General features: G+C 46.1%; 1 protein-coding gene across 1 annotated transcript; it reads left to right on the plus strand.

The window, feature by feature from the left end:
- Positions 1–3,064: 3,064 nt before the first annotated feature.
- Positions 3,065–6,815, plus strand: LOC126195473 (foot protein 1 variant 1-like). Its single transcript, XM_049934102.1, has 2 exons — positions 3,065–4,084; positions 6,636–6,815. Exons 1-2 carry the CDS (start codon positions 3,065–3,067, stop codon positions 6,813–6,815), a joined length of 1,200 nt encoding a protein of 399 aa, XP_049790059.1.
- Positions 6,816–27,279: the final 20,464 nt, after the last annotated feature.

Below are 27,279 nucleotides of genomic sequence, written 5' to 3' on the forward strand. Positions count from 1 at the left end.
AATTTGAAAATTAAGTGGGAAGACCATGTGACCCACACTCTGGATCTCGAGAAAGCGCATCTAAACAGCAGCGAGGCAACCATCATCACTGATCAAGAGATCGATAGGCCATGTTCACCGCACGAGTGATACATGTCTTCCCCGTAAATCACATACTCGGAATCGAGTTACAGCCGACGACTATACAAAATCAGTAGCACATACGACTACGTGTACGTAGAAATCACTAAAAGAAACATTACCACCCGACTTACAGCAGTTCTCGCCTGGGAAACACGGATAAATCCACAGTAGCAGATCGTGCAGTGGGACTGCAGAACCACAAGATTCTCCGATACCACGGTTTTATCGCGGTTCAATCGTTACAACACTAGGATGTAAAGGGAGGCCACAGAAATTCAAAAACACAAAAACAACTTTAAAAGAAACGAAGAAGGATTGAAATTAGACAAATTGTGGGCCTTGGTGATAAATGAACAGCACCAACTCTTCTCCTTTACAAGCTCCATAGGTCGGCGCAAATCCGCGGTGTTAGGCAGCTGTCTGATGACGTCACCAACCGATCGTTGCGCTGATACGTGTAAACAGTTCGGCATGGTAAGCTCGTTCAACTTCTGCTTGTTGATGTATGCAGCATTAGGAGACTGAACGTTATGAACAGAAATAGTCCTTGAACCACGGCCTAATTCCCAGTTATTGGAATAATCAGACAATTTTACAGATACATCAGATGAAGAGAGACGCGTTCTGTTACACGGTCCAGATAACTTGTTGTGACACTATAAAGCAAGATTACAAACAGTCTGCGCAACTTCAAATAAACTCAGCAAAACGTACAGGTATGCCAATTAACTTTTAATGACTGTAATTTATCATACGTATGAAAAACAAACATAAATTTTAGAATGAGATACTCTGAACTCATAAAGCACTGAAAAGTGGAAAAACATATACCTTATTTGCAAATTCCCTCATACAACAGAATCATCCCCCTCAGGGGCATAAAGACACTAGAAATCAGCATTAATAATTCATAGACAGCTAATGCCCAACAACCATAAAACAATGAAGATCCGCTACAGTAACATAAGCGTCTTTCTAACTTGAACACACAATTTTTTTTTAAAGTTTACAACTTGGGCATTAAATCTGCGATAGGTATTTTACCTTTATTGTAGGTTACATTCTGCATTATATATAGACATGAGGCAGAAGTGGCTAGAAAGCCACAGTCCATCCATAATGTAATATAATCCAACACTCAAGTAATTATTATATAATTTGCAAGTTGTTGCCGGCCGGAGTGGCCGTGCGGTTCTAGGCGCTACAGTCTGGAGCCGAGCGACCGCTACGGTCGCAGGTTCGAATCCTGCCTCGGGCATGGATGTGTGTGATGCTCAGAGCCATTTTTTGCAAGTTGTTCGAAGTTTGTGATTCCAATAAAGTAGCGACTTCAGAGTACAGATTCGAGACATGTCTCTGTTATTACTGGAGAGGAATTCCATCTTATGCAAGACACAGCTTTATAGTTTTGTTTTTACCCAGACATATGGCTCAAATGGCTCTGAGCAGTATGGGTTTTAACATCTCTGGTCATCAGTCCCCTAGAACTTAGAACTACTTAAGGGGGGTAGGACGTCAAACGGAGCGATATGGAGCAGGAGAGGCACCACATGACATTTTAATTTCTACTGTCTATACTTTTACAAATAAATTCATAAAACTTTGTCAGCATGACCAGGAAGGATTCAGAATTCACACTCATAGCAGTGGAAGTTCGAAAACCTAACAAAATAAATTTTTTTTTACATGTGAAATTTCATCAAATTAAGTAAATTTTAGAGTTTCATACACCTGTGAGTATGGTATGTATGCTGTGCAAAATTCATCGAAGAATCTCTCTAACTTATGAAGAAAAGTGTACCTATAGCAACAAATGCAGCCATTAGTAAGTTAAAAAATGATGAAATTTCGTACGTAAAAAAAATTATTTTGTTATGTTCGAACTTCCACTGCAATGAGTGTGAATCCTGAATCCTTCCTGGTGACAAAGTTTTATGAATTTATTTGTAAAAGTATAGACACTGGAAATTAAAATGTCCTGTGATGCCTCTCCTGCTCCAAGTCGGTCCGTTTGACGTCCTACCCTCCTAATATCTAACTAACATAAGGACATCACACACATCCATGCCCGAGGCAGGATTCGAACCTGCGACCGTAGCGGTCGCGCGGTTCCAGACTGAAGCGCCTAGAACCACTCGGTCACAACGGCCGGCCCCAGACATATTTCAGCACTTTATGTGCTATCTTCAGTGGGACATCTGTTTCTTTTTCTCCTAAAAAAGTATTGTTGCATGTTAACTAGCCTTTATTCAGGAAAAAAAAGAAGACACGCTGCACTACGAAGGAATTATCAGACAGAAATCGGTATGTCTGATAAACAAATGATTATAGTTTCAGGAAAATTGGATGATTTATTCAAGAGAAAGAGGTTCACAAACTCAGCAGCTCAGTAACGCGTTGGTCTACCTCTGGCTCCGTATTCGGCTTGGCACTAACGGCATTTTTGGATGTCTTCATGACGGTATGGGGCAAAATTCTGTCCAATTGGCGCGCTACTTCGTCAAATTCCGAGTTGGCTGGAGAGACCTGCTCAAAATGCTCCAAACGTTGTAATTTGTGGAAAGATTCGGCAATCTTGACTGCCAATTTCGGGTTTAGCAAGCACGAAAACAGGGAGTAGTCACCCTCGCCATATTCGGGCGGGCATTATCTTGCAAAAATGTGCGCCCATGCCTTGAAAAGCAACAAAATAAGGCGTAGAATATCATCGACGTGACGCTGTGGCGTAACGGTGCCACGGATGACAACCAAAGGGGCTCTGCTATGGAATGAAACGGCGTTCCACACCACCGCTCATGACTGTCGGTCAGTATGGCGGCCGACACTCAGGTTGATATCCCACCACTGTCCGTGGCGCCACCAGACTCGTCTTCGGCCGGGACCCCAATTGACTGGAGTGGAATTGTCTGCAGTGATGTCTCCTGCTTCGAACTGAGCCCCGATGACCAGTCTGCTAGCCGAGTGGTCTAAGGCGCTGCAGTCATGGAGTGTGCAGTCTCAGGTGCTGAAGTCATGGAGTGAGTGGTCTAAGGCGCTGCAGTCATGGAGTGTGCAGTCTCAGGTACTGCAGTCATGGAGTGAGTGGTCTAAGGCGCTGCAGTCATCGAGTGTGCGGTCTCAGGTGCTGCAGTCATGGAGTGAGTGGTCTAAGGCGCTGCAGTCATGGAGTGTGCGGTCTCAGGTGCTGCAGTCATGGAGTGAGTGGTCTAAGGCGCTGCAGTCATGGAGTGTGCGGTCTCAGGTGCTGCAGTCATGGAGTGAGTGGTCTAAGGCGCTGCAGTCATGGAGTGTGCGGTCTCAGGTGCTGCAGTCATGGAGTGAGTGGTCTAAGGCGCTGCAGTCATGGAGTGTGCGGTCTCAGGTGCTGCAGTCATGGAGTGAGTGGTCTAAGGCGCTGCAGTCATGGAGTGTGCGGTCTCAGGTGCTGCAGTCATGGAGTGAGTGGTCTAAGGCGCTGCAGTCGTGGAGTGTGCGGTCTCAGGTGCTGCAGTCATGGAGTGAGTGGTCTAAGGCGCTGCAGTCATGGAGTGTGCGGTCTCAGGTGCTGCAGTCATGGAGTGAGTGGTCTAAGGCGCTGCAGTCATGGAGTGTGCGGTCTCAGGTGCTGCAGTCATGGAGTGTGCGGTCTCAGGTGCTGCAGTCATGGAGTGAGTGGTCTAAGGCGCTGCAGTCATGGAGTGAGTGGTCTAAGGCGATGCAGTCATGGAGTGTGCGGTCTCAGGTGCTGCAGTCATGGAGTGAGTGGTCTAAGGCGCTGCAGTCATGGAGTGTGCGGTCTCAGGTGCTGCAGTCATGGAGTGAGTGGTCTAAGGCGATGCAGTCATGGAGTGTGCGGTCTCAGGTGCTGCAGTCATGGAGTGAGTGGTCTAAGGCGCTGCGGTCATGGAGTGTGCGGTCTCAGGTGCTGCAGTCATGGGGTGAGTGGTCTAAGGCGCTGCAGTCATGGAGTGTGCGGTCTCAGGTACTGCAGTCATGGAGTGAGTGGTCTAAGGCGCTGCAGTCATGGAGTGTGCGGTCTCAGGTGCTGCAGTCATGGAGTGAGTGGTCTAAGGCGCTGCAGTCATGGAGTGTGCGGTCTCAGGTGCTGCAGTCATGGAGTGAGTGGTCTTAAGGCGCTGCAGTCATGGAGTGTGCGGTCTAAGGCGCTGCAGTCATGGAGTGAGCGGTCTACGGCGCTGCAGTCATGGAGTGTGCGGTGTCAGGTGCTGCAATCATGGACTGTGCGGCTGGTCCCGGTGGAGATTCGAGTCCTCCCTCGGGCATGGGTGTGTGTGTTTGTCCTTAGGATAATTTAGGTTAAGTAGTGTGTAAGCTTAGGGACTGATAACCTTACCAGTTAAGTCCCACAAGATGTCACACACATTTTTTTTTTTTTTTTTGACCAGTCTGCGGTTCCTCAACGATATTCTAGGCCCTGTTTTGCTGCCCTTTATGTCAAGCCGTACTTGGCTTTCATTTTAACAAGATTGTCCCCGACCGCCTCACGGTGACAGTTTCTACCACTTGTATTCGCGCGAGTTGAACCCTCTACACTAAATTTGGAAATGATGTGGATATATACGTTTGTTTATATGCCTCACATGACCCTGTTAAATATGTTTGCTGGCAGCTTTAAGTCTAGCGTACATACTACAGTTATCACCTGCAAACAACAAAATGTTATTTAGTGTTCTGTTTATTCTACATTTCCGACTGCGAATAGCTATATAAAGGGTGATTCAGAAGATATGCAAATATTTTAGTATGTTATTCTAAAAGTAAAACTAGAGACAAAAGTTCATACAGACACAGGTCCACAAATGTTTAGTTACGGAGCTACGGGTAATAAAAGATTTTGCCTGAAATTTAGCTACTTCGCTAATATGAAGCCCCGCAAACTGTACGAGGCTAAAGTAAAGCACGATATCCATTTATTTTGTTGTTATTGATCTAGTGAATCTGTAGTAGTTTTCCAGAACATCCAGAGAAGCAAAGACATAATTTCGTAAAAATTTTAATTTATTGACTACATAGCCCAATTTGTTTTTTTGTTTTTTTTTAATTCCAGACAATTGCACAAAGTTTTCAACAAAAGTTGTAGAGAATTTAATTTTGGAAAATGATGGTAACAACGTTAACTGAAACTGTATGAATGTGTCAGATAATCTGCTTTTATTAATACCACAGCACACGCGGACTCATGTTAAACCAGAAAAAACAAACCTCAGTGTTGCGGAAGTTGTACAGTGTACGAACAATTTCACAATACATTCACAATAAATGTTCAAAAACGTCTCCACCAAGCAGGCCAGGGTGCCCGAGCGATTCTAGGCGCTACAGTCTGGAACCGCGCGACCACTACGGTCGCAGGTTCGAATCCTGCCTCGGGCATGGATGTGTGTGATGTCCTTATTAGTTAGGTTTAAGTAGTTCTAATTTCTAGGGGACTGATGACCTTAGAAGTTAAGTCCATAGTGCTCAGAGCCATTTGAACCATTTGTCTCCACCCAGTTCAATGTATTTAGCTGCACGCGTATGAACAGGTTTTGTTGCGCGTTTCAGTATCACGTAGCTGTTCTTAATTTCGTCTATTGCATTCATAATGCATTCATAAACTGAACAATACAGAAAACTAACTCGTTTCAAGGTTAGGAAACGATTGACGCAAATCACTAACCGTGCCAACAATGACATAAATGTTTCTACATTCTTAATGCAAAGCAAACAAATTTAGCCTACTCGTATAATAATCTTTGCTTCTCCGGATGTTCTGGAAAACTACTACAGATGCACGTCTGGGACATGTTTTATTAGATTTATCAGACCAATAACAACAAAATAAATGGAATTTGTGCTTTACTTTAACCTCGTACAGTTTTTCTATGGCTTCATACTAGCGAAGTTGCTAAATCTCAGGCAAAATCTTTTATTAGCCGTAAGTGTGTTAAGTAATCATTAGTGGAAGAATAACATATTAAACTATTTGCATATCTTCGTAAATCACCCTGTATATTTAGCGTTTAACTTATTTTTTTGTGTGTTTTCCCTTGCCTTGTCATGAGACAGAGTTCCTCTCCAGTTTTTGTTAGCAAGACCGGAGATAAGAACAGCTACAGCATTCAAAAGGTGATTTGCGCTGTTATTGTATCTCTCATCTTCAGGCTGCCACAGTCTCCTGCTTTCTCGCACTGAAGTAAAAATTTTCTAACAAACCATGGTTTGTGGGTGGGAATGTCACCTGATTCGACCGAAGAAAAACTGATTTCAATTCCACCGATGATTGTCCGAATTCTGTATGTTGTATCGACGCCGCGCACCTACTGGCGCATCGTCGGCCGATGTCTGATGCCGGTAGAACGCCCCGATGTCGGTCCAAATGGTTCAAATGGCTCTGAGCACTATGGGACTTAACATCTGTGGTCATCAGTCCCCGATGTCGGTCCAGCTCGATCGATCGAGAAGTGGTACAGCTGACGCATCGTGGGCGCAGCGATTTCCGTGTCCCTCAACGTGTTTGCTTGATCTGTCAGCAGGGGCTCCGGAATCAGCCGACAAGTCAGCAGGCGACGAACTGCGCGTGTAGCCAGCAGGTGCGGCCCAGAGCAGAGCGGCTGGCCGGGCTATTCCTGGAAGCAGCGGCGTGCGGCTTTGGAACGGCGAGTGAAGCCCCCTGTCAAGAGGTGAGCGCTGCGTCGCCCACACCTTTCAAGTGAATTTTATTGCTTTGCACTCGCGAGAGACTTCTAACAAGCAGCGGCCAGTCACTGTGGTACACTGACTTCGAGGAACTGTACCTCACTATTACGAGGCCGCTAGAAAGTAGCTCCTGTGGAAGAGTTTAGGTTACAACACTTGCGTTTCGAAAAAAATCGAGGCTAAACTTCATGGTGCAAGATCTGTTTCGGGCCTGTTAGAAATGTCAGGGCACTCTAAAATAAGGAATTATTCTCGATGCAGGGCTACATCGAGCTCACTACCTAATAGTTTCCCATATATAGAAGAATTAGGGATGGGTTGTTTTTGGGGAAGGAGACCAGACAGCGAGGTCATCGGTCTCATCGGATTAGGGAAGGACAGGGAAGGAAGTCGGCCGTGCCCTTTCAAAGGAACCATCCCGGCATTTGCCTGGAGCGATTTAGGGAAATCACGGAAAACCTAAATCAGGATGGCCGGACGTGGGATTGAACCGTCGTCCTCCCGAATAGAAAGAATTAGCAGTTTCGGTATGTTGCAGATACCTGAGGAAGAGCTTATGAGTTCGACAAGAACAGGAAGGGAGCAAGTCGCGTGCTGCATCCGCCTGTAGTAGTGTATGGTGACTGGTGGAAACCCAAGTTAGGATATTCGGGAGGTATGTAAAATCTTGGTGTGATTTGGCGGTAACTTCATGGTAAACGGCTAGATAACAGATCCAAAGCTCTCGGGTTTGATACCAGTCATTCCTAGGACTATTATCAGTCGCCAGTGATTTATTCTACCCCTGGCAATCTTTGTTAATGTGGAAAATGCCCAGTTACGCCACTGTTCGGAGTCCACGTGAAACTTTACAGGCTTTTAAACAAGTGGCTGGGTAAGTCAGTTCAAAATTCGGAGGATGGCGCGCGACCGCTACGATTGCAGGTTCGAATCCTGCCTCGTGCATGGATGTGTGTGATGTCCTTAGGTTAGTTAGGTTTAAGTAGTTCTAAGTTCTAGGGGACTGAAGACCTCAGATGTTAAGTCCCATAGTGCTCAGGGCCATTTGGATCATTTTCTTTTTCGGAGGATGGCAACTGCATACCATTTGTAATAAAGCACTATGGTGTTCAGACAAACTGTAGCTTTAACGAGAGTTTCACTACTATAGATAAAATCTAACTCTTCGAAAACTTGAGCCAGTTATCCTGGTTTGTGTGTGTGTGTGCATATTTGTTTTAGAGAGAGACAGAGAGAGAGAGAGAGGGCGGGGGGGGGTCGGAGACTTTCTCCGCACAGGGACTGGGTGTTGTGTTGTCTTCATCATCATCATCATCATTTCATCCCCATCGACACGCAAGTCGCCGCGCAGTGGCGCCAACTAAAAAGACTTGCACCAGGCGACCGGTCTACCTGACGGGAGGCCCTAGACACTCGACATTTCATTTCACCTTTCTATTTTATCAATTCTTCCACGTTTTCTCTAAACAACAAACATCCTGTCTTGACATTACAAAGCTAATATTTTGCGTCCATTTTTGCGTTCAAATAAATACGTTTTAGAACAGGAGTCTGTCGTGAGCAAATAACTCTTTTAGTATTTATTACCCACACATATTTCAGTGAACCGTCGCCGGTCCCGTTATTTTCTGCGGGATAGCTGGTAAAACGTTGCGTGGTAATACATTTATGGGACTGCGCTTTTCTTTTGTGTAAGAACATTTTGACAAAATACATACGGTATCTTAAAAATGTGCTGTTGAGGGGTACATCGTGATTCCGTGATGATGTTAGAAACTTTCAGGAACAATGTAGAAGGTTACATGTATATATTTAAGGTAAGGGACCCTGGTCAAAAGTCATAGGCGAAAGTCGTTGCCACACCTCTGACAGTGGAGTACATATACAGCAAATAAACAATTTTTTCAGCCTTCAGTTGCAAGGTAATTTTACTCGTTCACCTAGGTTTCGATTCCAGTAATGGAATCTTCCTCAGAACCTATAAATTAAACAACATACGGACATATATTACTCACTAAAATGCATTATCTGTCTAATGATTGAATATTAAAGAAATTGTGATACTTACAAAAAATTAAATTATTTTGTGAGCCAAACACTGGCCATGTCACAGGTTAAAAATTAAAACAATAACGACGCATAATCATAAGATTATGTCAGTCAAAATTAAAACCATTAAGGCGAACGTAGACGGAGCTACGCCGGCCAGAAATCAGGACCACACGTAAGCGGCTCGAAAACTAGGCGTTGTGAGCAGTTACGCGGCGAGGCTCGGCCGCGGCCGAGCGCATGCGCAAGCGCAAGCGCAGGGGCGAGAGACAAACTGTCTCAAAATTACTTAGAGCAATATACATATAAACAAAATGTGACTAAAGCCGTCCTACAATTGGACAAACCTATCTATTGGTATAGCAACATTAAACAATTTACCTGAGGACAAACTACAAAGCCAAGGTATAATTGTACATGTGTGTCTTTGTATGTCGTCATATGCTTGGTAATGACACATAGTTGCTAAGGCGTTTTTATGTTAAAGACATTTTATGCTTAGCACGCATGGTTTTTGACACTAATTTTTAGTTACTGTAGCGGGGCCACGCCCTCTTACTATAATATTTAAAAAAAAATTATACCTTGGCTTTGTAGTTTGTCCTCAGGTAAATTGTTTAATGTTGCTATACCAATAGATAGGTTTGTCCAATTGTAGGACGGCTTTAGTCACATTTTGTTTATATGTATATTGCTCTAAGTAATTTTGAGACAGTTTGTCTCTCGCGCTTGCGCTTGCGCATGCGCTCGGCCGCGGCCGAGCCTCGCCGCGTAACTGCTCACAACGCCTAGTTTTCGAGCCGCTTACGTGTGGTCCTGATTTCTGGCCGGCGTAGCTCCGTCTACGTTCGCCTTAATGGTTTTAATTTTGACTGACATAATCTTATGATTATGCGTCGTTATTGTTTTAATTTTTAACCTGTGACATGGCCAGTGTTTGGCTCACAAAATAATTTAATTTTTTGTAAGTATCACAATTTCTTTAATATTCAATCATTAGACAGATAATGCATTTTAGTGAGTAATATATGTCCGTATGTTGTTTAATTTATAGGTTCTGAGGAAGATTCCATTACTGGAATCGAAACCTAGGTGAACGAGTAAAATTACCTTGCAACTGAAGGCTGAAAAAATTGTTTATTTGCTGTACATTTCACAGTTGCTGACACGCTGCAATATGTTAAAGAGTACATATACCCCTACCGTTGTTGCTGAGAGTGGAAGGTGAAGATGATGTCTCGTTTCTGGGGCACTCAACTGCGCGGTCATCAGCGCCCATACGAAGCCTAGTTTTTACACAGCCCAGTTTGTTTACACAGTCCACTCTAGCTACTGTCATGAACGATGATGACGATGAAATGACGAGGACAACACAAACACCCAGTTCCCGGGCAGGAAAATCTCCAAGCCGGCCGGGAATCGAACCCAGGACCCCGAGATCCAGAGGCAGCAAGCCACTAGACCACACCCTGCGGACAAGAGACTGTAAGGTAGGCAGCTTTCAGAGTTGGCGGTATGAGCCAAAGGAATGAGAAATTTTCTAATAAAGATGGGGTCTAAAATGCGTCTGTTCATGCTCGATAGTGTGAAAGACATCTCTTCTACTGCTAGCTCTTCGGTTTTCCATATTTTCGGACGAGGTGGTATGGACCAAAACACGAGAAAAATGTCCAGTAAACAAGGACTCTAAAATAGACACCGCAAAAGCTATGAGCACTTGTTCACCTTCACTACTGTGAAACAACACATCTCTCTCCGAATGAACGAGTGGTATATCTCTTAAAGATGTGCATTGTAGAGTCAATGTTTACTGGATGTTATTTTATTACTTTGGTCCATACTACCACTTCTGAATGTTGCTCACCCTACAGTCTTAGCAACAGAAGGTACACATCCTCTGTTGGAAATAAAACGATTTTAGTTTACAACTTGCGACTCTGTCGTTTCCGGACCAAGGTCCTTTACCGCAAATTGATACATTTACCCTTCTGTATCATCCCTAAAATTTGTAACATCACGGAAACACCCTGTATGTCTTATTAAATTATTACAATGGTAATGAGCGCAACCACAAAACTTACGCATGCAATGTTTTACCTGTCGTTCGTCAGCAAATACAAGGAACACCCTGATATGGTTAAATTTCACAGGAACATGTAGCGTTTAAAAGAAGAGAAGACACTTGTGTTTACTCAAGGCAGAAAATTTGCCAAACACACTTAAACACCCTACTGATAGCGAGATCGTTAGGAACAGAAAGAGATAGATAGTAAACCAGCGCAGTAGCAAACCAGTACATTGTTCTACTTAACTGAACCGCAGAACGTCCTCGCTCAAAACAGACTCTGTGACAGTACTGTTCGCAGACAGTATACTGTTTGTGAGCTATGGTTTCGCTTCAAGAGCACATCCTAAGCCGTTATTGTTTTTGGCAGAGCGTCAGAAAGTATTTGTTCCGGGAGCTTTTACAACTCGAGGCAGATTATAGCGCTCGTCATAAACGTTCCGAACACAAACAGCTTGGAAATGCGGCCAGTGGGTCATAAACGCAGTGGCGGATGGTGCAGCCACACATTAAGCGTTGGTAGCTGCCTCCGCTTGCCCGGATGTGCAGCGGCCGCCTAGCCAAGTTGTTACTGAACTCCCGAGGGAGGTGGCTGGGAGCACGGCCTGCCGATGAGGCCCGCTGATCCACCAATTTCCTGTTACTGGTTCACTCGTGCTCACTTCAGCCAAGTCTCACTTACGGTACTTCATTATACGTGACTGCATCACCTGCAGACATTCTGAGGTTACAGTTAATCCTGTCTGTCATGACATTAACATACAACATGAACAGGAAGGGCTTATCTCCCTGGGGCAAGCATGAAGTTGCTTACACCTTTCTCGATCCAAGAGAACATGACGCGTACTGCCCAATGAGAAATCCTCAATTTGGTCACGAATTTTGTTCGATATCCTACATACATCAAAAGTACACTCCTGGAAATGGAAAAAAGAACACATTGACACCGGTGTGTCAGACCCACCATACTTGCTCCGGACACTGCGAGAGGGCTGTACAAGCAATGATCACACGCACGGCACAGCGGACACACCAGGAACCGCGGTGTTGGCCGTCGAATGGCGCTAGCTGCGCAGCATTTGTGCACCGCCGCCGTCAGTGTCAGCCAGTTTGCCGTGGCATACGGAGCTCCATCGCAGTCTTTAACACTGGTAGCATGCCGCGACAGCGTGGACGTGAACCGTATGTGCAGTTGACGGACTTTGAGCGAGGGCGTATAGTGGGCATGCGGGAGGCCGGGTGGACGTACCGCCGAATTGCTCAACACGTGGGGCGTGAGGTCTCCACAGTACATCGATGTTGTCGCCAGTGGTCGGCGGAAGGTGCACGTGCCCGTCGACCTGGGACCGGACCGCAGCGACGCACGGATGCACGCCAAGACCGTAGGATCCTACGCAGTGCCGTAGGGGACCGCACCGCCACTTCCCAGCAAATTAGGGACACTGTTGCTCCTGGGGTATCGGCGAGGACCATTCGCAACCGTCTCCATGAAGCTGGGCTACGGTCCCGCACACCGTTAGGCCGTCTTCCGCTCACGCCCCAACATCGTGCAGGCCGCCTCCAGTGGTGTCGCGACAGGCGTGAATGGAGGGACGAATGGAGACGTGTCGTCTTCAGCGATGAGAGTCGCTTCTGCCTTGGTGCCAATGATGGTCGTATGCGTGTTTGGCGCCGTGCAGGTGAGCGCCACAATCAGGACTGCATACGACCGAGGCACACAGGGCCAACACCCGGCATCATGGTGTGGGGAGCGATCTCCTACACTGGCCGTACACCACTGGTGATCGTCGAGGGGACACTGAATAGTGCACGGTACATCCAAACCGTCATCGAACCCATCGTTATACCATTCCTAGACCGGCAAGGGAACTTGCTGTTCCAACAGGACAATGCACGTCTGCATGTATCCCGTGCCACCCAACGTGCTCTAGAAGGTGTAAGTCAACTACCCTGGCCAGCAAGATCTCCGGATCTGTCCCCCATTGAGCATGTTTGGGACTGGATGAAGCGTCGTCTCACGCGTCCTGCACGTCCAGCACGAACGCTGGTCCAACTGACGCGCCAGGTGGAAATGGCATGGCAAGCCGTTCCACAGGACTACATCCAGCATCTCTACGATCGTCTCCATGGGAGAATAGCAGCCTGCATTGCTGCGAAAGATGGATATACACTGTACTAGTGCCGACATTGTGCATGCTCTGTTGCATGTGTCTATGTGCCTGTGGTTCTGTCAGTGTGATCATGTGATGTATCTGACCCCAGGAATGTGTCAATAAAGTTTCCCCTTCCTGGGACAATGAATTCACGGTGTTCTTATTTCAATTTCCAGGAGTGTAGTTTTGCATCACCTCAATTCCGAGAGTTCCGGAACCTGTACAGAAAACTGGAATAGGGATCAACATAAACATCATTTCCGCCCTTTTTATTCCTCATGAAAACCACATATTGCATGTTGTACCATCATACAGCGAGACCTTCAGAGGTGGTGGTAAGGACTGCCTTACACGCCGGTATCTCTAATACCCAGTCGCACGTGTTCTTGCATTGATCCATTCCTGTATTCGTTGTCGCACACTATCCTCAAGTTTGTCAAGGAGCTGTTGGTCCAAATTGTCCCGCTCCTCAACAGAGATTCGGCATAGATCCCTCAGAGTGGTCGTGGTTCACGTCGTTCATAAACAGCCGTTTTCGATCTACGCCAGGCATGTTCGATAGGGTTCATGTATGGAGAATATGCTGGCTACTCTAGTCGAGCGATTTCGTTATCCTGAAGGAAGTCATTCACAAGATGTGCACGATGTGGGCGCAAATTGTCATCCATGAAGACGAATGCTGGCCACTCTAGTCAAGCGATTTCGTTATCCTTAAGGAAGTCATTCCCAAGATGTGCACGATGGGGGCCCGAATTGTCATCCATGAAGACGAATGCCTCGTCAATATCCTGCCTATATGGTTGCACTATCGGCTGGAGCATGACATTCACGTATCGTACAGCCGTTACAGTGCCTCCATGACCACCAGCGGCGTGTGTCGGCCCCACATAATGCCACCCCAAAACATTAGCGAACTCCCTCCTTGCTGCCTTAGTTGGACAGTGGGTCTAAGGCGTTCAGCCTGACCGCGTTGCCTCCAAACGCGTCTCCAACGATTGTACGGTTGAAGGGATATGGGACACTCATCAGTGAAGAGAACTTGATGCCAATCCTGAGCGGTCCATTCCGCATGTTGTTGGGCCCATCTGCACCGCCCTGCATGGTGTCGTGGTTGCAAAGATGGACCTTGTCATGGACGTCGAGAGTCAAGTTGCGCACCATGCAGCCTATTGCGCACAGTTTGAGTCGTAACACGGCGTCCTGTGGCTGCACAAAAAGCATTATTCAACATGGTGGCATTGCTGTAATGGTTCCTCCGACCCATAATCCGTAGGTAGCAGTCATCCACTACAGTAGTAGCCCTTGGGCGGCCTGAGCGAGGCATGTCATAGACAGTTCTTGTCTCTCTGTATCTCCCCCATGTCAGAACAACATAGCTTTGGCTCACTCCGCGACGCCTGGACACTTTCCTTGTTGAGAGCCCTGCCTGGCACAAAGTAACAACGCCGACGCGATCGAACCGCTGTATTAACTGTCTGGGCATTGTTGAACTACAGACAACACGAGCCTTCCTGGTAGAATGACGCAACTGATCGACTGCCCAACCCCCTCCGTCTATTATTTGATTTTCTTAATGATACACTAATGGAAAAAATGATAAATTCAGACCAAATGAAACACACATCTCATAGTACAAAAAGTGGCAAATATAGAACGTGTACACTCCTCCCCCCCCCCCCCCCCCGTCACCCTTCTGGCAGCAACACACCTGCACATTCTTGCATGCAAACGACAATAAAGGTACGAACTTCCAGCATGCTGTACGCGCTGTAACTGTTCGTTGCATATTTTTAAAATGGTTTTCACATCTTCGGAAATACCTTTTTCGACTATGTTACGATGGTTTGAAAAGTGGTCTCGGTCAGAAACTAGTCATCGAGTGAATAAAAAAGTAAAATTTCCAACTTTGTTGTACCAATCATAAAGCTGTCATATGGCATCCTGCGATACGTTGTCCCAAGCATCTAGCACCTTTTGTTGCGTTTCGGTAATGGTTCTTGCAGGCCCTGGAGAAGGAGTAAGTTACCACTTCATCCGACCGGCCAGAGTGGCCAAGCGGTTCTACGCGCTACAGTCTGGAACCGCGCGACCGCTACGGTCGCAGGCTCGAATCCTGCCTCGGGCATGGATGTATGTAATATCCTTAGGTTAGTTAGGTTTAAGTAGTTCTAAGTTCTAGCGGACTGATGACCTCAGAAGTTAAGTCCCATAGTGCTCAGAGCCATTTGAACCACCACTTCATCCGCTGCAGACGTGTTCAGGTGCAGAGAAATCTGGTGAGCCTACTGCACGGGGTACTTGTAGTACAGCAGAAAGAGCACGCTGCGCGCTGCAGCCCTTTGCGGGCGTGCAATTTCCTATTGAAAAAGCACATTACCTTCCCGTCGAAGAAATGGCAGTAGCACGAGGACAACAGCCTGTACAGTGCAGCGGGCAGTGGTTTCTTTGCTCTGCAAGCTTTAACTGATGACCCTCACTCCACCAAGAAGCCTGGTATGGGACCTTTGTGTCGTGGGCAAATGCACTCTGTAACAGGCAGCTCAACACGCTTACGCTATAACCTGTACGTCCATCACTCGCGTATAGACAGAACCTTCTCTCTCTCATCACTGCAGACAAGATAGCGCCATTCCACTCTTTCACGACACCAGCCACTCTTGGTGATGTCGTAGTGTTGTTAGTAGCCTGACCAGACACACAAGTGATCTTCACTTTGCCGGAATTCGATAGTTCCCAGTGGTCGCCCATGACACATCAGAGGCAACAAGTGTGTGGATTTCGTCCCCGGATGATGGTAGGTCGGTCTCCGTTTCTCCGTCTATCTACGCGTCCGTCTGTACTACGCGAACGGCTCTGAGCACTATGGGACTCAACAGCTGAGGTCATAAGTCCCCTAGAACCTAGAACTACTTAAACCTAATTGACCTAACGACATCACACACATCAAATGGTGTGGGTAAGACCTCTTCCATTAACTGCCTCGCTTCTACTAATGAACATTTAGATCCTATTTTCTCTAAAACATTTAAAAAATGATTATTCAGAATGTTTTCGACTTCCGGCTTGTTGTTTATCAAGTTTCCATTCGCTTTGATGGTGATGCCGTCATCCTGTGCTCTTGGTTGCCCTGTCTCCCTTGTAATAATATTTCAAATTGTTTTGAAAGAAGAGTTGGCTACGAACATTTGTGGTCTTCCGTCCGCTGAACAGGACAGCGTATGCGCGGCAGGGCTTAAATTCCCGCCCACCTTGCACCAGGCCGGTGGTGTCATAATGGCGTGCCGGTGCGCCGCGCAGCTTCTGTTTTTAGCGTGCCCTGGCGCCAGACTCCGAATGACGGGACGGGGCCCACGCATCCTGCCGTGCGAGCGCAGAGCCATCACTCCGTCCGCCCTCTTCTCTCAAATGCACCGCGTCCAAGACGCCACGCACGACTTCACCGAGACGAAAATCGCTCTTTGCCGTCAGACTTTTATGCAGAATTGTCTGCAATCTTGCGGGCACTGGAGCAGATGAGACATTCTTCCTGTCCTAAATTTCTTCTCTGTTCGGATTCACTAAGTGCCCTTCACTCATTGCAACGTTTGTATCGAGCAGATAAAATAGTCCAGACCATCCAGGATGCCCTCCTCCGACTACAGCGACTGGGGAAGGTGGTGGCTTTCTGCTGGGTTCCGGGGCACGCCGGCATTGCTGGGAATCAAATGGCAGATCTCGCAGCCAAGGAGGCGTGTCTCGATCCACAAGTATTTCAGTGTGCTATCCCCCTGCACGGACTCACCTCGCTGTTGAGCTCAAGGAGGAGGAGGAGGAGGGGATGAGTGATTAACGTCCCGTCGACAACGAGGTCATTAGAGACGGAGCGCAAGCTCGGGTGAGGGAAGGATGGGGAAGGAAATCGGCCGTGCCCTTTCAAAGGAACCATCCCGGCATTTGCCTGAAACGATTTAGGGAAATCACAGAAAACCTACATCAGGATGGCCGGAGACGGGATTGAACCGTCATCCTCCCGAATGCGAGTCCAGCGTGCTAACCACTGCGCCACCTCGCTCGGTTTGAGCTCACGAGTCATGCGTCGGTGGGAGAATGAGTGGCTGGAAGTGACTGACAGTAAGCTCCGTATAGTCAAGCCCACAACGCGTGTGTGGTGTACTTCCTTTCAGCCCCGTCGACGGGACGAGCTTCTCCTCACTCGGCTTCGGATAGGTCACAGCCCTATGACGCACGGCTTCCTGCTCCGGCGGGAGGACCCTCCAATGTGTGGTGCTTGTGGCGTCCAGGTCTCTGGGCGCCACGTTTTATTGGACTGCGTTTTATTTTCTGGCCAGCGAGCCGCGTCTGACTTTCCAGCGGACCTGCCATCTCTTTTAGGCAACACTCGGACGAATGTGGTTAAAGTTTTAAAGTTCTGTGCCATGTCAAATGTTTTTCCAAAGATTTTAGGGAGATGATCTTAATTGGCTCACTGTGTGACAAGCTCGCCCATATTTTCTGTAAGTGGCCAGCCAGTGACAATTTCCTGTGGCATTCTTGCTCCTACGTTTTCCCTCTCCTTCCGTTTTACTTTCTGATGTAGCATTTTCCTTCTTTTCCCGCATTCTTTGCGTGTGTGCTTCAGTTTTATTAGGCCTGTCCACATTCGTTTCTTTTAATGTGTGTCCGGGCGCTGATGACCTCCACGTTGAGCGCCCATAAGCCCCAACCACACACACACACACACACACACACACACACGTTCTTTGCCGTCGTGTTTCAATGTCAAACCTGAACCTATTTTACTATCCCGATAGAATGGCGGTTTTCCGAGCGTCAGTTGTTATACAAGAATGGTGTCCGTAAATCAGCTGCACCAGCTCGTGCGAGGTAGCGGAGTGGTTTGCACGCTGGGCTTCCATTTGCGAGGCCATCGGTTCAAGTAGCCCTCCAGCCATTCGGATTTAGATTCTAGTGATTTCCCTCAACCGCTTAAATCGGATGCCAGGATGGCTCCTTCGAAAATGACACATTCTTCGCACTCTTTCCAAATCGAGCATGTGCTTCGACTCAAATAACGTCGACCGGATGTTGAACCGTATCTTCCTGTACTGAATCGTGTCACTCAAGAGCAATGCTCTAGTCAGTTACGCTACCGATAATTTCGATTATACTTAGTATCTTTCATCCTCACAGAATATTGCATTTGAGGCTTTAGTATAAAGTAAGCTGATTTTGGCTATGATAAATCAGTGACTAACATTCCGACTGGAGAAAACAATGTAAAAGGCCCCATAATAAGTCTTGTATGCTCCCTATATATTGAAAGTGAGATCCAGACTCAACACAGAGGATGTACGAGGCGTGTTTTTTTTAAGTAAGTACAGTTTTGAAATTTAAAAAAAGACGTGCTAAGTTATCTCCATAATTTTATTTTTACATGAAAGCCTGTACCTTAATCTACTTTTCTACATAATTTCCGTCAATATTGAGGCACTTGTCATAACGTTGTACCAGTGTTTGAATACCCTCCTCATAGAAGTCTGCCGCCTGACTTGTTAACCACTGCATCACCACTGTTTTGACTTCGTCATCGGCTTGAAGACGCTGACCGCCCAAGTGTTTCTTCAAGTGCAGAAACAGATGGTAGTCAAAAAAAATGGCTCTGAGCACTATGGGACTCAACTGCTGAGGTCATTAGTCCCCTAGAACTTAGAACTAGTTAAACCTAACTAACCTAAGGACATCACACACATCCATGCCCGAGGCAGGATTCGAACCTGCGACCGTACCGGTCTCGCGGTTCCAGACTGCAGCGCCAGAACCGCGCGGCCACTTCGGCCGGCAGATGGTAGTCACTAGGCGCAAGATCAGGGGCTGTACGGAGGATGATCTAGAGTTTCCCATAGAAAAGATGTGATGAGATCTTTGGTCTGATTCGCCACATGCGGACGGGCATTGTCTTGCAGCAAAACGATGCCCTTGCTCAACTTCCATGGACTATTACTTTGATTCTGGTGCGACGTAGGCCACCCATGTTGCATCGCCCGTAACAATTTGGCTTAAGTAATCATCACCGTCGCTGTGGTACCGCTCAAGGAAAGTCAATGCACTGTCTAAACGTTTGGTTTTGTGCACATCCGTCAACCTTTTCGGTACCCAACGTGCGCACAATTTTCGGTAATTCAACTGCTCGGTCACATTGCCATACAAAACACTACGAGAAACATTAGAAAAGTCATCCCGCAACGAGGGTGTGTTTCCTCTCACATCATTGTCCACTTCCTGCACCAAACTTTCATTAACGACCGAAGGACGCCCACTTCGTTGTTCATCGTGCACATTTGTGCGGCCATCTTCAAATGCTCTCACCGACTTTCGTACCATTCCAGCACTCATAATGTTTTCTCCGTAAACTGCACAGATCTCACAATGAAGATCGATCGCTTCTAGGCCTTTAGCACTAAGAAATCTTATAACAGCCCGTACTTCACAGTCGGCCGGATTCACGATTATCGGAGGCATCTTAAACACTCAGTACACAACATAAACAAGGACGAATAAGACTGTAATGGCGTCAGTGCGTAGATTAAGGTACACGCTTTCATGTAAAAATAAAATTATTGAGGTATCTTAGCACGTCTTTTTTTAATTTCAAAACGGTACTTACTTCAAAAACACACCTCGTATTATTCGTGCGGCTGGTCCCGGCGGAGGTTCGAGGCCTCCCTCGGGCATGGGTGTGTGTGTTTGCCCTTAGGATAATTTAGGTTACTTAGTGTGTAGGATTAGGAACTGATGACCTTAGCAGTTAAATCCCATAGGATTTCACACACATTTGAACTTTTTTTTTATTATTCGTTGTTGCTCATTCAGTAAAAATACACAGGGCGTCGACAAAAGTATGGAGCTAGCCGTTGTGATCTACATCTACATCTACATCCATACTCCGCAAACCACCTGACGGTGTGTGGCGGAGGGTACCCTGAGTACCTCTATCGGTTCTCCCTTCTATTCCAGTCTCGTATTGTTCGTGGAAAGAAGGATTGTCTGTATGCTTCTGTGTGCTTCTGTGTGGGCTCTAATCTCTCTGATTTTATCCTCATGGTCTTTTCGCGAGATATACGTAGGAGGGAGCAATATACCGCTGGACTCTTCGGTGTAGGTATGTTCTCGAAACTTTAACAAAAGCCCGTATCGAGCTACTGAGCGTCTCTCCTGCAGAGTCTTCCACTGGAGTTTATCTATCATCTCCGTAACGCTTTCGCGATTACTAAATGATCATGTAACGAAGCGCGCTGCTCTCCGTTGGATCTTCTCCATCTCCCCTATCAACCCTGTCTGGTACGGATCCCACACCGCCGAGCAGTATTCAAGCAGTGGGCGAACAAGCGTACTGTAACCGACTTCCTTTGTTTTCGGATTGCATTTCCTTAGGATTCTTCCAATGAATCTCAGTCTGGCATCTGCTTTACCGACGATCAAGTTTATATGATCATTCCATTTTAAATCACTCCTAATGCGTACTCCCAGATAATTCATGGAATTAACTGCTTCCAGTTGCTGACCTGCTATTTTGTAGCTAAATGATAAGGATCTATCTTTCTATGTATTCGCAGCACATTACATTTGTCTACATTGAGATTCAATTGCCATTCCCTGCACCATGCGTCAATTCGCTGCAGATCCTCCTGCATTTCAGTACAATTTTCCATTGTTACAACCTCTCGATACACCACAGCATCATCTGCAAAAAGCCTCAGTGAACTTCCCATCCACCAGGTCATTTATGTATATTGTGAACAGCAACGGTCCCATGACACTCCCCTGTGGCACACCTGAAGTCACTCTTACTTCGGAAGACTTCCCTCCATTGAGAATGACATGCTGCGTTCTGTTATCTAGGAACTCCTCAATCCAATCACACAATTGGTCTGATAGTCCATATGCTCTTACTTTGTTCATTAAACGACTGTGGGGAACTGTATCGAACGCCTTGCGGAAGTCAAGAAACACGTCATCTACCTGTGAACCCGTGTCTATGGCCCTCTGAGTCTCGTGGACGAATAGCGCGAGCTGGGTTTCACACGACCGTCTTTTTCTAAACCCATGCTGATTCCTGCAGAGTAGATTTCTAGTCTCCAGGAAAGTCATTATACTCGAACATAATACGTGTTCCAAAATTCTACAATTGATCGACGTTAGAGATATAGGTCTATAGTTCTGCACATCTGTTCGACGTCCCTTCTTGAAAACGGGGATGACCTGTGCCCTTTTCCAATCCTTTGGAACGCTACACTCTTCTAGAGACGTACGGTACACCGCTGCAAGAAGGGGGGGCAAGTTCCTTCGCGTACTCTGTGTAAAATAGAACTGGTATCCCATCAGGTCCAGCGGCCTTTCCTCTTTTGAACGATTTTAATTGTTTCTCTATCCCTCTGTCGTCTATTTCGATATCTACCATTTTGTCATCTGTGCGAACTCTAGAGAAGGAACTACAGTGCAGTATTCCTCTGTGAAACAACTTTGGAAAAAGACATTTAGTATTTCGGCCTTTAGTCTGTCATCCTCTGTTTCAGTACCATTTTGGTCACAGAGTGTCTGGACATTTTGTTTTGATCCACCTACCGCTTTGACATAAGACCAGAATTTCTTAGGATTTTCTGCCAAGTCAGTACATAGAACTTTACTTTCGAATTCATTGAACGCCTCTCGCATAGCCCTCCTCACACTACATTTCGCTTCGCGTAATTTTTGTTTGTCTGCAAGGCTTTGGCAATGTTTATGTTTGCTGTGAAGTTCCCTTTGCTTCCACAGCAGTTTTCTAACTCGGTTGTTGTACCACGGTGGCTCTTTTCCATCTCTTACGATCTTGCTTGGCACATACTCATCTAACGCATATTGTACGATGGTTTTGAACTTTGTCCACTGATCCTCAACACTATCTGTACTTGAGACAAAACTTTTGTGTTGAGCCGTCAGGTACTCTGTAATCTGCTTTTTGTCACTTATGCTAAACGGGAAAACCTTCCTACCTCTTTTCATATTTCTATTTACGGCTGAAATCATCGATGCCGTAACCGCTTTATGATCGCTGATTCCCTGTTCTGCGTTAACTGTTTCAAATAGTTCGGATCTGTTTGTCACCAGAAGGTGTAATATGTTATCGCCACGAGTCGGTTCTCTGTTTAACTGCTCAAGGTAGTTTTCAGATAAAGCACTTAAAAAAATTTCACTGGATTCTTTGTCCCTGCCACCCGTAATGAACATTTGAGTCTCCCAGTCTATATCCGGCAAATTAAAATCTCCACCCAGAACTATAACATGGTGGGGAAATCTACTCGAAATATTTTCCAAACTATCTTTCAGGTGCTCAGCCACAACAGCTGGTCAAGCGGTTCTAGGCGCTTCAGTATGGAAACGCGCTGCTACTACGGTCGGAGGTTCGAATCCTGCCTCGTGTATGGATGTGTGTTGATGTCCTTAGTTCAGTTACGTTTAAGTAGTTCTAAGTCTAGGGGACTGATGACCTCAGATGTTAAGTCTCTTGGTGCTCAGAGGCATCTGAAAAGTATGGAAACACCACAACATACAACGCTTTGCTGTGCGTAATACGCTGTAGGAAAGCTGTTGGCGTCTAAAACAGCTTCTGGTCTTCGCGGAATGGGTACATACAAGCCCTGTATGGTTTTCAAGGGGGTATTATACCGTTCTTCCTCCAAGACAGTGGCAAGTTCACGTAATCATGGTGGATGTGGACAGCGATCGCGCACCGTTCTCTACAAAGCAGACCACAAGGGGTCAATGTAATGAGACCTGCTGACTGAGGTTGCCAGCGGAGGTGGGACAGTCCAATCTGTCGCTCACGAAACCAGTTCTGGACGATGCTAGCTGTGTGAACAGGGGCCCAGGTCGTCTTGCAACAAATTATCTCCAATTGGGAACCAACATTGTGCCATGAGGTGGACTTGGCCTTGGCAGTAACGCGACTTTGCAGAGTAACCAAGAGGCCAATGGAATTCCATGATATGGCTGCCGAAATCATAAGCGAGTCCTTCTCCATGATTCACTCTTTGCACGTAAATTCATCCAGAAGCCGTAAAAGTGTGAAACAAGATTCCTCCGACCAAATAACGTTCTTCCACTGCTCCTCAGTCCAGGTTTTATATCCTCGACTCCACGTTTTCCTATCAGGGGAATTTGCCTCACTAACGAGTCGTTTTGGAATTCCAGCATATCCTGCAATTCTCTTCTTATGGAGTCCCCTTCGTGTTGTTTTGGTACTGAAAGGGTTTGCGAGCCCATATTCAGTCCTGCAGTGACTTCTGCAGCTGTCGTCCTCTTATATTTTTGGACATAATCCTCAAAAATGTTCAAATGTGTGTGAAATCTTATGGCACTTAACTGCTAAGGTCATCAGTCCCTAAGTTTACACACTACTTAACCTAAATTATCCTAAGGACAAACACACACACCCATGCCCGAGGGAGGACTCGAACCTCCGCCGGGACCAGCCGCACAGTCCATGACTGCAGCGCCCTAGCCCGCCCGGCTAATACCGCGCGGCACATAATCCTCTTCAGTGACCTCTGTATACAGTTTTGTCCGTCTAGTGATGCAGCGTATGATGTTTTCTCGCATTCCAGTTATGCGGTATACGTCTTCAATACGGTGGCTGTTGAAAGATTACACACTTCAGCTACCTTTCTTGATGATGAGTCCACCATACGAGGAGCAACAATTTACCCACGTTAGAATTCACATAATCCACTCATGACTACATAGAATACTGTTCTAAGTACGACTCCCACTTGCAACGTTTGGAGGACATTGCCCTGGTGCTGTTCGTGGTCAAATACTACAGCGCAACCAGTAAGCGTGGTTAGCACCCGGATTTTTGTTCAAGAATGCATTTCTCGCAGTTTTTCCATATTTTTGTCAAATCCCTCGTGTTACGGCGTAAAGTCAGCGACGGTACGCCAGTCGGGAACGACAGGGAAGAGAAGGCTGTGAGATGAGGTCAGCCAATCGTACGCTGACCGACCTCCATCCAGGACGACAACGCGACAGAAGCGGCCACTAGGTGGAGACGACATAAGTGCCGCGTCCGAATTATGGCAGCCCACTTTGATAGCAGCTTCAATGTAGCCTCTTCATTAGCAATCTCTATGTAGCACAGTTAGAGATAAGCAGTCACTGCAGGCCAGTACAGACTTTTGTTAATAGCGGTCGCTTGGACCAGAAGTGTTACGTGTCTTTGTCTGTTCTGAAGAAGACTGATTATTTTGTATGTTGCCCTTCGTTTGCGGCACATCTGTGTAATTACACTTGTGGATGATCATATATAAAGGACTACGAGAATTCTCGTTTTGCTTTTGTTGATGTTCATCTTATATCCTCCTTTCAAGACACTGTCCATTCCGTTCATCTACTCTTCCAAGTCGTTTGCTGTCTCTGGCACAATTACAATGTCATCGGCGAACCTCAAAGTTTTTATTTCTTCTCCATGGATTTTAATACCTACTCCGAATTTTTCTTTTGTCTCCTTTACTGCTTGCTCAATATACAGATTGAATAACATCGGCGAGAAGCTACAACCCTTCTCACTCCCTTCCCAACCACTGCTTCTCTTTCGTGCCCCTCGACTCTTATAACTGCCATCTGGTTTCTGTACAAATTGTAAATAGCCTTTCGCTCCCTGTATTTTGCCCCAGCCACCTTTAGAATTTGAAAGAGAGTATTCCAGTCAACATTGTCAAAAGATTTCTCTAAGTCTACAAATGCTAGAAACATAGGGAATCAGATTAGGAAATGAGACACAAACTAGCAAAGGAGTTTTGCTATTTGGGGAGCAAATGATGATGGTCGAAGTAGAGAGGATATACAATGTAGACTGGCAATGGCAAGGAAAGCGTTTCTGAAGAAGAAAAATTTGTTAACATCGAGTATTAATTTAAGTGCCAGGAAGTCGTTTCTGAAAGTATTTGTATGGAGTGTAAGTATGTATGGAAGTGAAACATGGACGATAACTAGTTTGGACAAGAAGCTTTCGAAATGTGGTTCTACAGAAGAATGCTGAAGATAAGGTGGGTAGATCACGTAACTAATGAGGAGGTATTGAATAGAATTGGGGAGAAGAGAAGTTTGTGGCACAACTTGACTAGAAGAAGGGACTGGTTGGTAGGACATGTTCTGAGGCATCAGGGGATCACAAATTTAGCATTGGAGGGCAGAGTAGAGGGTAAAAATCGTATAGGGAGACCAAGAGATGAATACACTAAGCAGATTCAGAAGGATGTAGGTTGCAGTAAGTACTGGGAGAGGAAGAAGCTTGCACAGGATAGAGTAGAATGAAGAGCTGCATCAAACCAGTCTCAGGACTGAAGACCGGCCGGCCGCGGTGGTCTCGCGGTTCTAGGCGCGCAGTCCGGAACCGTGCGACTGCTACGGTCGCAGGTTCGAATCCTGCCTCGGGCATGGCTGTGTGTGTGATGTCCTTAGGTTAGTTAGGTTTAAGTAGTTCTAAGTTCTAGGGGACTGATGACCACAGCAGTTGAGTCCCATAGTGCTCAGAGCCATTTGAACCATTTTTTTTTTTTTTTTTTTTTACTGAAGACCACAACAACAACAACGAGAATTCTCACATCAAAGTTAAGTATTTGTACTTGTCTTATTGTAATAAAACTCATTAATACGAGTTCATCATTATTTGTCTATGGAACCAAGTATGCGGGACTCCTAGACATAACACCTCGTATTTGCATTACTGTGTCCTAATTTTGCGTCTGGATAGTGCACACAAAGTGACAGTTCATTTAAGAAGCGTAAGTCTGCTTGATCTGCCTTGAACCCCAAAAAATGCCTTACGACTGATAATCGTTACCCCCAGTAAGCCCGCTTACAAGTAAATCAGCTATTGGCCTGATCAACGCATCCCGTTGCACTGGCCTTGTCTTCGCGCGACCCGAGAACCTGCTCACACTGCCAGTTGTCTGGTGTCAGCAGTATGACGTCGAATCTCAAACGCGATATTTACAAACCCAAGCTTCACCGCCAGATGTGAAAGACGCCTTATTTACCTTAGAAGAATTAGAAAACGCGGTTCGCGGAAAATCAATTCCCGGATGTTTATACAATTACTCGGTCGCTCGCATTGCCATCAAGCTTTTTGTTTGGGGGGGGGGGGTGATAGGTTCGTACTGCACTAACTGCATGAATGAAAATGTGAAACAAGACTAATAACGTTACTTTTAGATTCCATGGCCCGATGTAATTGCAACAACGTATGTTGTTTGTTTCACTTGTAGATCAGAAACAGTCTGTGCACTACGTTCTAAGATCAAAGGATTGCTGTTGGATAAGGCCCCTTTCTCTGTCAAACATTTCCATGACGAGCACCCGTAAACTAAGTGCCACGCGCGCACACGATAACTTGCCCAGAAGGCCTGCGGGGTCGCGACGTTCTCGCCGCATGACGAACGCGTTCGTGACCAGTAGCGTTTAACGCCTCTTGCCACATTAGAGGAAATTTTCCGCCGGATAGCGCTTAAACGATACGCCGAAAAACTCAGAAGCCTAGTCGTTAACCACCCTCTCTGTCTATTCCCGTGTAATAGTGAGGAAAATCTCGTACAAAAACAAAGCGATTGCGCTTGTGATGCAAGCTTCTTCCATTTATCACCTCACGTTCGTGTAAATAATTCACTTTATCGTTTCCCCGAAAACAAGGTTGTGTGTTATTGTGATTCCCTTCGCAACCAGATACACATCATTTCTAATTATGGTATTTCGCTTGGGTACGGTCCGGTCAGCATCTTTGGAAAAATTTAGCAGTGATACTGTTATGTTACACCGCAGTTTTAAGAATAAAAACTATCAGATATATAATGATAAAACTACTAGTCGTGATTGGACAAATTAAAGTCTCACTAATGCCAAAGCACACATAGAGGGTGACCCAAAACTCCGTTAACATTTGAAAATGCACTAATTTACGAAATAATGTAGAAATAATGAGAGGTAGAACTTTGCACACATGGGGTTTTACTGAAACCAGAAATCGGACAACAAGTCGCACTGGACAGCAACACGCCAGCGACGCCGCGTGAGAACACCCACAAATTCAAAATCTGGGCTGCCGAAAGTCCTGGAATTTGCATGGAAATCCCATCGCATGACGAGAAAGTCACGGTGTGATGTATATTTACATCAACCGTGATCGGATCCTTTTTCTTCGAGAAA

This window comes from Schistocerca nitens, chromosome 7, assembly GCF_023898315.1.
Source record: "Schistocerca nitens isolate TAMUIC-IGC-003100 chromosome 7, iqSchNite1.1, whole genome shotgun sequence".
Lineage (NCBI taxonomy): Eukaryota > Metazoa > Arthropoda > Insecta > Orthoptera > Acrididae > Schistocerca > Schistocerca nitens.

Bases quoted from the DNA above. Each gene is read 5' to 3' on its own strand.
- LOC126195473 (XM_049934102.1), top strand. From the start codon at position 3,065: ATGACCAGTCTGCTAGCCGAGTGGTCTAAGGCGCTGCAGTCATGGAGT. The intron at 4,085-6,635 runs GTACTGCAGTCA...ATCTGTCAGCAG, and splicing joins CATGGAGTGTGCGGTCTCAG to GGGCTCCGGAATCAGCCGAC.